The 13,539-nt window shown below is 36.0% G+C and overlaps 1 protein-coding gene across 1 annotated transcript; it reads left to right on the forward strand.

Annotated features, from left to right (window-relative positions):
• The first annotated feature begins 11,450 nt into the window (after positions 1-11,450).
• LOC104876560 (olfactory receptor 5K1-like) lies at positions 11,451-12,419 on the forward strand. The gene has a single exon (XM_010644672.1). The coding sequence runs from the start codon at positions 11,451-11,453 to the stop codon at positions 12,417-12,419; it is 969 nt and encodes a 322-aa protein (XP_010642974.1).
• Positions 12,420-13,539: the final 1,120 nt, after the last annotated feature.

Here is a 13,539-nt window from a genome sequence, read left to right on the forward strand (position 1 = left end):
GCATCCAAAATAATGAAGTGTCTAGGAATCAATCTAACAAATGAAGCAAAAGACCTCTAAACTGAAAACTACAGCACTCTGAAAAATGAGATCAAAGAGGATATAAGAACATGGAAAGCTATCCCCTGATACTGGGTAGGAAGAATCAGCATAGTGAAAATGGTCATACTACAAAAATGCTGTACAGATTCAATGCAATGCCAATTGAAATTCCAACACTATGTTTCAAAGAACTAGAAAAAAGAGCCCCAAAATTCATTTACAACCATAAGAAAACTAGAATAGCAAAAGCCATCCTAGGCAACAAGACACATGGCAGCGGGTATAATGAGTTCCAATTAAAACTATACTACAAAGACACTGTGATAAAAACAGCATACTGCTGGCAAAAAAAAAGATCTGAGAATCAGTGGAACAGATTGGAAGACACAAAAACAAATCCAGATGAACTCAGCTCCCTCATCTTTGGCAAAGGAGCTCACCATCCCCACTAGAGGAAAGATAGCCTCTTTAATAAATGGTGTTGGAAAAACTGGATCTCAACCTGCCAAAGATTAAAATTAGACCCTTATTGCTCACCATGCACTAAAGTAAAATTCAAGTGGATTAAAGATCTAAATATTAAAACTGAAACACTAAACTGGCTGGAAGATAAGTTAGGCAGAACTCTTGAAGACATGGGCGTAGGAAAAGACTTATGAACAAATGCTCAGTAGCACAGGAGCTAGCAGAAGGTATCAACAACTGGGATCGCATCATATTAAAAAAAACTTCTGCGCTGCAAAAGAAACCATAAACAGAACTAAGAGACAACCTACAAAGTGGAAAAACATTTTTACCAGCTGCTCTTCAGACAAGGGAATATTATCTAGAATATATAAAGAACTCGAAACAATCAGGCCCCCAAATATAAAGACCCATTTCAAGAATGGGCATCTGAAATGAACAGACATTTCTCAAACAAAGAAGTAAAAGCAGCAAGTAAATATATAAAAAAGTTCCACATCACTGGTCACTCGAGAGATGCAGATGTAAACAACAGTGAGATTCCACCTCACCCCACAAAGAAGGGCTGCTATTAAGAAATCAAACAATAACAAATGCTAGCGGGGTTGTGGGGAGAAAGGAACCCTCCTCCATTGTTGGTGTGATCGCAGACTGGAGCAACCATTATGGAAATCAATATGGAGATACCTCAAAGAACTGGGACTAGAGATTCCATTTGACCCAGCCATCCCTGTGCTGAGTATCTTTCCAAAAGAATTAAGGAATCATACCACAGTGATTCATGCACACCTATGTTTATAGCGGGACAGTTTGTAATTGATATGGAAATCAAGATGGAGATACCTCAAAGAACTGGGACTAGAGATTCCATTTGACCCAGCCATCCCTGTGCTGAGTATCTTTCCAAAAGAATTAAGGAATCATACCACAGTGATTCATGCACACCTATGTTTATAGCGGGACAGTTTGTAATTGATAAAATTTGGAAACAGCCCATTTGCCCATCAGTGGGAAAGTGGATAAAGAAGATATTCTATACAAAGGAATACTATTCAGCCATAAAGAATGAGAAATTAAAGGCATTCATAGGGAAATGCATACATATGGAGGACATGCTCCTAAGTGAAATAAATAAGTCACACATTTATGAATACCGAATATTTTCTCTGGTGTGAAAAACTATAATAGTACAGAAGATCCTAAGGAGATAACAGACATTGTGAAATAAGAAGAAAATGGATAAAGGTGTAGGGAAAGTTGGAAGCATAGGGGAAAGGTAATAAGGGAAAAAATATGAGAAAATGAAAATAAAGTGTTTGTAAATGGGGGGTAAAGGGAGGGCAGGGACAAGAGGATAAAATGAGAACCAAGACCAACTGTCATGTGAAGGTACAAAACCCCAATAATGAATGTAACTGTACTGTATACCTAAAATGTACCCGTAAACTCAATAAAATTTTCTAAAAATCATCACCTTTAACTAATTTTAAAATTATGAATGCAGTACAGAAACTTCTAATACATCACACATTTATTTCTACTTATTTTAATGTCTTATCTTACACTGTCATGATTCCTTTTATATTGAGTCAATATTAATGCATTTTAATGTCCTGAGTCAAATTTTATTAAAATTTACATATTTTGTACCTAATAAACTTCTATTTCACAATCTTATATATGAAACTGCATTGTTAGGGACCTGATGCCGCCATTATGGGCAGCCTTTTCTGGGTTCTTCATGCCTCCATGCAACTATCTTTTAAGTTTCCTTAACCCAAGGCCACTATTGTTTAGAGCAATGAAATAGCTTCTGCAAGGCTAATTCTGTAAAAGGCAACATGGCTTGTGACAGGTTAAAAGTAGCCCGCTTATTCACAGATGTGCAATAGCCCAACCCTAAACCAATAAAAGGACCATCCCTTCTTTGTTCTCACTCTGATCTGCTCTGCTGAACAAAGTCTACTGTGGGACCTGGTGGTGTGTGGCCTTGTCCTGGAATGTCCCTGTTCCTCTTCATACATTGCATTTACTCATCAAGTCTCTTTAGCCTCTTGTCTATGATGGATCCTCACACAATCCTTGTATTTCGTGATCTTGCAAATTTTTTAATTTTAGGAATACGTATTGATCACATTCATCACATGAAATTTGTACCTATACATGAAATATCTTGATTCTTGGTTTTTTCATTTCTCCTCCCTTTAATCCCTCTTCCCCAACTCATTTAAAAACATTTGTTTCCAGTTTGTCTTTATCCATTCATTGGTTGATGAGATTTTCAGCTGTGTCCAAGATTTAGCTAGTACAAACTGTGCTGCTACAGACATGGGTGTCATAACTACAATTCATAAAGAACTCAATAATATCATACTCCCCAAATTTATAGATTCAATCCAAAAATAGGCACCATATTTCTATAAGAAGTAGAGAGGTAAATAGATGAAAACTACTAACAGGAGACACTGAGCCTAGGGAGAATTCTTTTTTGTTTTAATTAAGTTTATTGGTACACTTTAGATATACAGTACAGTTTTATGCAACATTGATATCTTGTACCATTACATGACTTATTTGGTTCTCATTTTTTCTCCATTCCTAGCCTTTCCATTCACCCCCTCCAACCTTCCCTGTTTACAGAGATATGCTTTTCATATTTTTCCTTTTTGTATACTTTTTCTTCCCTTTTTTCTCTTTTTTGATCCTTATTCACACTTTTAGTTTTTCACACCAGTGAAACTATTTGGTATGTACACACGTCTTAATAATTTCACTTAAGAGTATGGCCTCAATATGCATCCACTTAGCTAGAAATATCTCTGGTTTCTAGTACTTCGTCGCTGAGTAGTAATCCATTTTATAAAAACAAATCAAAACAAAACAAAAACACGTCTTCCTTATCTATTCTCCAGTTGATGGGCAATTGGGCTGTTTCCAAAGTTTAGCTCTTACAGTCCGTGCCACTATAAACATGGGTGAGCGTATATCACTGTGGTATAATCTTTTAATGCTTTTGGACAGATACCCAGCAGGGGAATAGCTGCGTCAAATGAGACTTCAGTCCTAGTTGTTTGAGGTAACCCCAAATTGATTTCCACAGTGGGTGCACCACTCTGCACTCCCACCAACAATGGAGAAGGGTTCCTTTCTCCCCACACCCCCACCTACTTCAGTTATTGGTTAATCTTGATAACAGCCATTCTTTCTGGGGTGAGGTGGAATCTGAGGGGTGTTTTCATCTGCATCTCTTCAATGACCAGTGATGTTGACCATTTTTTCATATGTTTATTTGCTGCTTTTACTTCTTTGTATGAGAAATACCTGTTCATTTCACAAGCCCAAGTTTGAATTGGGTCTTTATATTTGAGAGGTGTGAGTTTTTCTAGTGCTTTATATATCCCAGAAAGGGGACCCTTTGCGGAGGAGCAGCTGGTGAAAAGTTTTCCCCACATTGGTGGTTGTGTCTTAGTTCTGCTTGTGATTTCTCCTGCAGTTCAGAAACTTTTTTTAAAGGATGAAATCCCAGTTGTTGATTCTCTGTGCTAGTTCCTGTGCTATTGAGGATGTTTTCATAAAGTCTTTTCCTATGCCATATCTTCAAGACTTCTACCTAACTCCTCTTCCAGCAAGTTTAGTGTAACTCTCTACTACAAAGCTACTGGATCAAAACAGCATGGTACTGGAAAAAAAACAGATCTGAGGATCAGTGGAATTTATGAGAAGATGCAGAAACCTCCCCTGACATACTCAGCTACCTCATCTTTGACACCGGAACCAAGGGAGAATTCTGGCTGTATCAGAAGAGGGCATGCCAAGGCGATCCACTGACTGAGGGGATCAATCACTGCCCTCAAAGCTGATCAGGTATTGAAAGTCAAGATTCTTAAATATCTTACTCTATAGAAATTGTTACTAACACTGAATTTTACAAGAAAGGGAGTAGTGCAGATTTTGAGAAGATTTAGAAGCAGACAAAAATTTGGTTGAACAATCTAGACTCTTCATATGCATTAACTACCCATTGTATGTACACACACAGTTGATGTCATGACATGCTAATAATACTTTAATAAATATGTCAAAACAACAAAAAAATTCTGGACAGTCATATAATCATTTTACTCATGAAATTGAGCATCACTTAAAAGTCACTGCATGTAGAAGACACCTCTGCCCAGGATTAGCTGGCTATAGCAGCACAAGCTTTTTGCCTCTGTATAACTTGGCTGTGTTACATTGGAAGTAGCAGAGCTTGGCTGAGTTCACACCCAGTCAAGATCAACTGACTCCCACTAAATTTGTGACCTCTGAAATAAACCTTTGTTCTCTTCAGCAAGGATATGCTTGTGCCCTCATTCTACTGTCCTGCCTGCCTGATATTTCTTATCGGTAGGTGTGCCAAGTCCTACCCAGCTTCCCCCGTCCCACATTTGTAATGAATAAACACTGAATGTCCTGGGAGTTCTTTGTCTTTGCTGCTTAGAGGAACTTTGATCAGGCCAAGACTCAATGTGTCTCAAGGCTCTGTCTGTGTACTTCTCTTAATCCCCACTTTCCTCACTCATGGGTATTGTACTAGATTGTGGTAGACCAGGACCCCTGCAGAGGTCTCTGGTAATGTATCCTTTTCTACAAATTCCTATTCAACTTTTGTGAATGATACTGAAATTGTCTCTTAGAGTGATTAATTTTTTATGTAGTATTCAATTACTGGCCATAATTTACCTGTATTTATAATTGCTTTTTGCTTCCCATCCACTAGAGGAGGGCTTTTTTCTTTTCTCCTTTATTAACATTTATGTTTAAATTTTTGACCAAGTGTTTCATAAAATATCTGTAAAGTATATATCTTTGTAATGATTCCTTACAAACAGATTCGTGTTAGATAACATTGGCAATAGTAGGTGTGCTGTGTCTCTCTTCATCCTCATAGACTTCTAAACATCATAGTGAGAGCAGATGCTCAGGTTCATCACTTTATTAGGCAGTGATCCATACATCTTTCCATGGTGAGAGAACTTCTTTGCTGATTAAAATTGAGTCCACAGGATGAGACACTACTAAGTTAAATTCCTGTTCATCAGTAATTTCCAAGTAGCATTGAAAATATCCATTGACAATCCTTCCTAGACTCAAATATTATATTAGGAGGTAAGAGAAGTGGTGCATTTTTTCCAATTATTATACTATTTTATTCAAAAAGAAGAGTTTCACCAGTGTGTTTATTTCTTCAAATATGCTTTAAAATTTTTACAACAGTCTCAGATATGTAGAAAATTAAGGTATAATGCATTCCCACTCGACACAAACCATTTCCATAGATTATTGGCATTTAATATTGATACATCACCTTTGTGAAAATTAGAAACCCAATCCTGATATATTTATTGTTAGATTCCAAAAGTTTATACTTTATTGAGGTTTACATGCTTTATTATTCTTTTTAGACAATTCCATGTAGAATATCATTATATGTCATAATATCTATTCTGATACCTTTTTCTTCTTTTTTTTTCTGTGTGTGTGTTTTGTTTTTTACTGAGGATCAAACTCAGGACCTTGTACTGCTCCTGTCAGACTTTATTGATGATTATAGGTTTTTGGAATGTTCAGAAAGTATGAATCTCTCAATTTTGTTCCTTTAACTCAAGAGTGTTTAGGCTACTGTGAATCCCTGTGAATTATAGGATTAGATTGTTAATTGCCATAAAGGAGCAACCTGACTTTTTCAGAGGGGTGACACTGAGTCAGTAAGTTAGTTTGGGATATATTGTCCTTTAGCAATATTGAACCTCCTGTTCCATGGATACATACATCTTGCCATTTATTTATATTGTCTTGAATTCCTTTTATCTATTATCGGTATATTGACATTTTTGTCCATTTCATAGTTTTTTCAGTTTTCCAGCAAGCACTTATTCACAGTATTTCCTGTCATCTGCTTTATTTCTGAAAGATCAAGAATAATGTCCCCTCTTTCATTCCTCAATTTGTTAAAAAAAAAAAAAAAAACCTTATCTCTTTTTTTTTCTTTGTATTCCTGATAAGTCATCAGTCTTATGAGTCAATTTTGGGGTTTATCAATTTCCCCTGGTGCTTTTTAATTCTGCCACTTTAATAGTCGTTTTATTCTCATTCTTTCTTGAGTTTACTTTGCTCTTATTTTTTTAATGGAATGTTCATCTTTTATTTTTTTCAGGTTTTCTCTTTAGTACATAGGCCATCTAAAAATGGTAAATTGCCTCAATCAACACAATTTTTCCTGCATCTCATATGGTAAGCGGAACTTTCACTTGCTTTTTTTCTGGGAGTGTATCAACCTTCTTACATGATTTCTTCTTCTTTGAACCAATGATCATTTAGGAGTGTTTTGTTAGATTTCCACATATTTGTGAGTTTCTCATTTTTTCTACTAATTTTCTAATTTTAATTTCTAATTTTATTCCATTATAGTCAGAAAACATAGATGGTCATTCAAAATTTGAGTTTCCTGGTTATCTTCTGTCTAATTTTCTGTATTTTCAGAAGCAAAGCATTGAAGTTTCCAACCATGATTATAAAATAGTTTATTTCTTCCACTTTTTTCATCATTTTTTTCAAATGGTCATCCATGGAAGAGCAGAATTAGGATGGGTAAAGGGACCTGGTGAAGGAATGTTGATAAGGCAAAAGGCCAAAATGAAAAGAGAAAACAACTATTCAAAGAATCAAGAATAGAAGTGCTTGTTTTAGGGATAGTACAAGAAGATAAATGAGTTAAAATGATGAAGAAGGAGGAATATTGATGTAATTCATATAGTTTGGGACCTCAATGTCTCCCATAAGCCAATGTATTTGTATTAGGCTTCACTAGAACAAAATTGAGACTTTAAACTGTTATCATTATACCAAGTATTTATTAGGGAGGCTTACAGGATTGAAAGCAGAATGATCCCACTGGCTGTCTCAGAAAGCAGAGGCAGAAGAATCCATAATGGCTGTCTGTGCACAGGAGAGCTAGAGGATGCAGTAGCAGTCAAAGGTCCAAGACCTGGAAGCTAATTGTAGTCAATGCAGTGAGTCTGTTAGAAGCCCAAAGAATCTACACTGGAGACCAATGCCCAAGACAATGGTGAAGACCTGAGCTCAGTCACTCCCCCAACCAAAAGAGGAAAGATTTACTTCTTCCCTATATTTTCTGTCCAGGCTATAAGCTTATTTTTGGTTTCACCCACTTCCGCATCTTACCTCCTCATTTGTGACCTACATGCCACTCATCCACAGAAACAACCAGCACTTGGCTAATGTCGTTCTTGCTCGAGTTGACATACCACAACTGATGATCACACCGTGAAAAGGCGTAGTCCCTAAAATAAGTCAATTTGGAAGTGCTAGAATCTTTAAGAGGTGTGTTCTACAGCTCAGTGGGGCATGCTCTGAAGAAGAAGGGTGGAGGCCCAGCCCTTTTTCTCATCCTCTCTTTTACTGCAAAATCCTAGCCATGGTTTTTCACTGCTATATGCTCCCAATATGAATTTTTGCCTTCCAATAAAACAACAGAAAAAATTAGTCATTGAATGAAGCCTCCAAAAGTGTGGGCCAAAGAAAACCGTGTCTGTTTATAATTATACTAGTGATGGTATATTAATTGACTTTCTGTCATTGGGAAAAAATACTCGACATAAGCAATTTAAAGGAAAGGTTTATTTTGGATCAGATTTTCACGGGTTTCTGTCCATCATTGGTTGACTCCAATGCAGAATTAGCTCACTTTATAATAGTTGGGGGGCAGAGTGAGAGCAAGGCCGCCAGGAGGAAAAGAAGGAATTGGAGACACAAAATGCCCTCCCAAGGCTGGCCCATGTTGACCTACCTCTTCCAACAAGGCCCCTATCACCTAATCACACATTCAGCCATGAAGTTAGTGCCCCATGATCTAATTACCTTCCCAAATCCCCACTTCTGAACACATGAGACTTTTTTGCAATCATTTGAGACCTAAGCCATAACTTATGGAAATCTAATGGTAACTAACCAAATTGAGACTTGACAGTGATGGCCACTGCCGTGTCATGACACCATGAATGATGAGAAAGGACTAAATAAGAAAGTATTTTGAAGAAAAGGAAGTTTTAAGAAGTTGCTGCTGGATTCAGAAAGAAAAAAAATTCTATTAAGTAAGAAGAAGATCAAGGATATTATAACTTCAAAGAAAGATTCTAAAAGTTGTATTTCGATTTAGAAATGGAGGGAATAAATGAGAATTTTCAAACATCTACTCAGAGCATACTTTCTTCCGTTTGAAGCAGCCAACAAACTCAGCCTCCACTTTCTCTGTAAACCTTTGCTGAGCATTCCAGTAAAAATTTTTCCTTCTCACACAGTACATTATACACACACTGTAGAAAGAATGATCTAAATTCAACTAAGTAAAAACATGGCCCTTACAATTTCTTGAGAAACAAGCATGTACCTTATTCTATATGTCTCAAAGGACAGATATTATTACTTCAATTATTACGGCTTCCACGTTCAGGAGATTTGGTCTCCAAGGCTGTGTTCTGAGGCCAATGCCAAGTAAATCCCCTTAGAATTATTTTAAATATCTAAGCCACTCCACCAGTGATATGAATATTGAAATTAACCTCTTTGAAAAAATACTCTCCTACATGATCAAGAATATAAACTTTAGGGCCTGGGCTTTAGCTCAGTGATTCTGATTCGTGCCTTGCAAAGGAAAAGACACAATTTCAATCCCAGGTAACAAAAAAACAAAAACAAAACAAAAACAAAAGAATATAAAGTTTATTGTTGGACTCAAGCAAACAAGCTGCCTCTAAAAACAGGGAAATCAGGTAAGAAAAAAAATTTAGTTTATATTTTGCTAGATGGTACTAACCCCCAACACATCAGTCTCTGAGTTATTCACATTTGATCCCTACAGTTCCAGTTTTTCTCCTTTTATCATACTTGAAATCTTCCCTTTACTCTGAAGCTTATTATAAATAAGCACTGACAAATAACTGTCATTCATTTGTACCACACATGAAATCAAGAGGAAATTAACTTTCCTAAAAGTAAGAGCAGTTTTATAGTAACAACAGAATACATTAAGACTGTTATGTCCAACTTGTCTTTCAAACTCTCAGTTATTTTGGGAACGATTCTAGTTTCTAGTTAAAGAAATAAAGTCATTATTAGCCAAAAAAAGTAAACGTTTAATTTTCCTGACTTTATTACCAAGTCATTTCCAGTGTTTCCACCGATGTATATGAGAACCAGTAGGGCCATCAGATTTCCATTTTGCTGTATCATAGAGAGCAGCAAGTATTTATTTAAAAAAAAACCAATTATTTTGATGAGTGAAATAAATATATTCATATAGGCATTTTGAATTCTATTTTTCTGAATATTAATGAAGTCAAATTTTTAGTTTATCAAAATATTGTACTTCTTTGGAGGGGTTCTGCTTCAGCCATTTACCTGTTTTCTAGTAATAATTCATACTGATTTTGTACAAGATCTTCAGACATAAAAGTAGGGAAATTTTCTACTATTGCCAAAAATCCCCTAACTTCTGTTAAACAGTTGATTTTATCCATGATATTAGACACACATGTAGGAACTTATCTATTTTTAACTCTTAGGATTTATGAGAAATCTTTTAATAGCACCTAAATTTACTTATGCACATATTCTAATAATGTGGAAGGTTTTCAAAATAACCGCTTCAAAATTCGTTTTCTCTTCCTCTCTCTCTTTCCTCCCCTCTTCCATCCAGATCACATTCCGAACCACTCCCAACCAGTGTCTAATACAGTATTTTCTAAATAGCTGACTTTTCCCTAATGTGTATTTTATCTGCATTCTCCAGTAACATTAGAGGTACTAAATTACAAAGAAAACATGAATGAAAATAGTCTTTTAAAAATTTCTTACTCTGCTGGAATACACATAACATATAATGTATCCTTTTAGATTTTCAGCTTTATAGTTCAATATCATAGGATATATTTGGATTGTTATACCAGCATCGCAACTGTCCATCTCCAGAAATGTTTCTATCTTCCCAGACTGAAATCCACTACCATATTCATTAAACCATGGATCACCATTCCAAATCCCCTCAAAAATCAACGTTTCATATTCTGATCTCATAATTTAGACTACTTCAGATACCGTGTGTAAGTGAAAGCACATATATGTGTACAAATATGTATATATAATCACTTTATCCTTTCATCTGCTAGATACATTTATTTCTTTTCAAGACCCAAGAATTAAAGTGTTCATGTTTCAAGTGTCAGGCTTTTCCAAAATCGTGTGTATTGGTACATGAAATAGGAAAATGAAATAGATATATTTATGTTGTTTCTACCTTTTTGTACATAATTCTACTGCTACAGGGTATTGACTGCTGAAGGACCTCCATTAAGTTAGATTTCCAGGCCTTTTTAATTTTTGACACAGTCTTGCTAAGTCACTAAATTCCCTAGCCTACCTGGATCCTCTTGCCACAGACTTCCAGGCTGCTATGCTTATAAGTGTTTGCCATTATGCTCACCTTTAAATAGCATTCTCAATCACAACATATACAGTTTGAATTTATTTGGGAACACTGATTCCAATTGTTGACACAGAACATATTAATCAGCTTTACCTAACTCAAATGAACGAGGATTTTTGCTTTGAGTATTTCTCTCAGGAACTCAAAAGCAACCTATATCCCTTAAATCTGAAATTTAACATAAAAATGTGCTGGGGAAATATTCATTAAACAGGCAAATTGGTGATAGAATGGAAGAATGGATTCTGTTCCAGACTGGTGTTGCAACAATGTCCAGGTCACATGGGGAAATGTTATAGAAGATGCTCTTTTAATTTGGATCAAGGAGAGCTCAACAGTGTTAGAAGTGTGTTATAAACTAGCAAATTGTTTCTCAATTTTTTCATAGATGGCAGGAATGATGGGACAAAATTATACCATGAAAACTGAGTTTATCCTCACAGGATTGGGAGATCACACAGACCTGAAGACCCTTCTGTTTGTGGTGTTCTTTGTCATCTATCTGATCACGATGGTAGGAAATGTCGGTCTGGTGATATTGATTTCAAAAGAAGAGAGTCTTCACACACCAATGTACATCTTCCTAGGTAACCTGGCTCTTATAGATTCTTGCTGTGCCTGCGCTATTACTCCCAAGATGTTAGAGAACTTCTTTTCTGAAGACAGAAAGATTTCGCTCTATGAATGTATGCTACAATTTTATGTTCTTTCCACTGTTGAAACTGCAGAATGCTTTCTTCTGGCAGCAATGGCCTATGACCGCTACATGGCCATCTGCAGCCCATTGCATTACCACACCAAGATGTCAAAGAGGCTCTGCATTCAGATGACAACAGGGGCCTTCATAGCTGGAAACTTGCACTCCATGATTCATATAGGACTTCTGTTTAGGCTAGCTTTCTGTGGATCTAATCACATCAACCACTTTTACTGTGATATTTTGCCTTTGTACAGACTCTCCTGTATTGACCCTTACATCAATGAACTGGTACTATTTGTCTTTTCAGGATCAATTCAAGTCTTCACGATAAGTAGTGTCTTAATATCTTATCTCTATATTCTTCTTACTATTTTCAGAATGAAATCTAAAGAAGGAAGGCTCAGGGCCTTTTCAACCTGTGCATCCCACTTTTTATCTGTTTCATTATTCTACGGATCTCTTTTCTTCATGTACATTAGACCAAATTTGCTTGAAGAAGGTGATGAAGATATACCAGCTGCTATTTTGTTTACAATAGTAGTTCCCTCATTAAATCCTTTCATATATAGCCTGAGAAATAAGGAAGTAAAAAGTGCCTTGCATAAAATCCTGACTAAAATGTTAATCTCAAGAAATTTTAAACAAACAACATCTACAATAGCTTAATTGTTTAGGAGGAGCCAATATTTCCACACAAAACCACACAGGGAAATTGCATAAATTGTATGTAAATACATCGGTGTAACATAATGCATTCATATTAAGAAGCAACATATACATAGGAATATCTATTAAAGGAATAATCTATACCAAATATTAACAAAAAATAATAAAAACACCAAATTTGAAGTGATTGGAGGAACAACTTAATATGTGGCCCTGTTCCTGGCCTTAGTCCATGTGAGAAATAGCTTCAAATTTAACAGCAAAGCGACAGTTAGAAATACAAATGACTCTCGCATAAATATTTTGAACTAGCTCATTTTAACTGGTTGACAACAGCCTTCCAGGTAATTTAAAAGAAAAAAATTTCAACCCACAACCTCACTTACTACTGTGAACATCAAATTTATGGCAAATATATTTGGAAGAAGGAGTTTAATAGGATTGAAAGTACACTATTATAATTATCATAGAAGTAATTAGAAAGAGGTGAATATTATGTGCAGAAAAAGCTCCGGGAAAGCAGATACATTTCTAATTCCCAAATTCATTATTGAAATATTCTAGACATGTAATTTCTCTTGTGAGCCCCAAGAAACCCTAACTCATCCCATTCTAATTTTTCTGAAACATTTCAGAATTTGTATCAGTATTTCCACTTTAACCCATCCATGTAGGATTCTTCTAGCCTCCCCTCCATCCTTGAAGCTTTCATGTAAATGTGTAGGTCCCCACTGGCTCTCAGGCTGTGATGTAGCAAGTGTCTATGTTGCGAGTGAGCTGTGTTTCAGCTGTGAGCCTTTATGATGTTGCATCCTCGTTGTCTATGGTTATTTCTTCGTGCCACCATCACCTTGAATGTCTACATCTATAGTCCGCAACCTGCACTAATTTTCTGCCCAAGTGACTATCTAGGTCTACAAGACTTAAATTCTTTGGACTTGGTCTCTCCTGTTTTTGTCCCATAAATAGTAAATATACTCATTTGATCTCCTTTTTCTGGGGACAAAATATTTAAAGGGCATCATTTTCATACCTCTGATGCCATAAAGGAATGGTGTAATGCAGGAGTTTGCTTTCATAGGTCCGTCCTTAAGTTCCTTTTTGTTTGTATTGCTCCACG

Source organism: Fukomys damarensis, unplaced genomic scaffold (genome assembly GCF_012274545.1).
Source record: "Fukomys damarensis isolate Sample0158 unplaced genomic scaffold, DMR_v1.0_HiC HiC_scaffold_24, whole genome shotgun sequence".
NCBI lineage: Eukaryota > Metazoa > Chordata > Mammalia > Rodentia > Bathyergidae > Fukomys > Fukomys damarensis.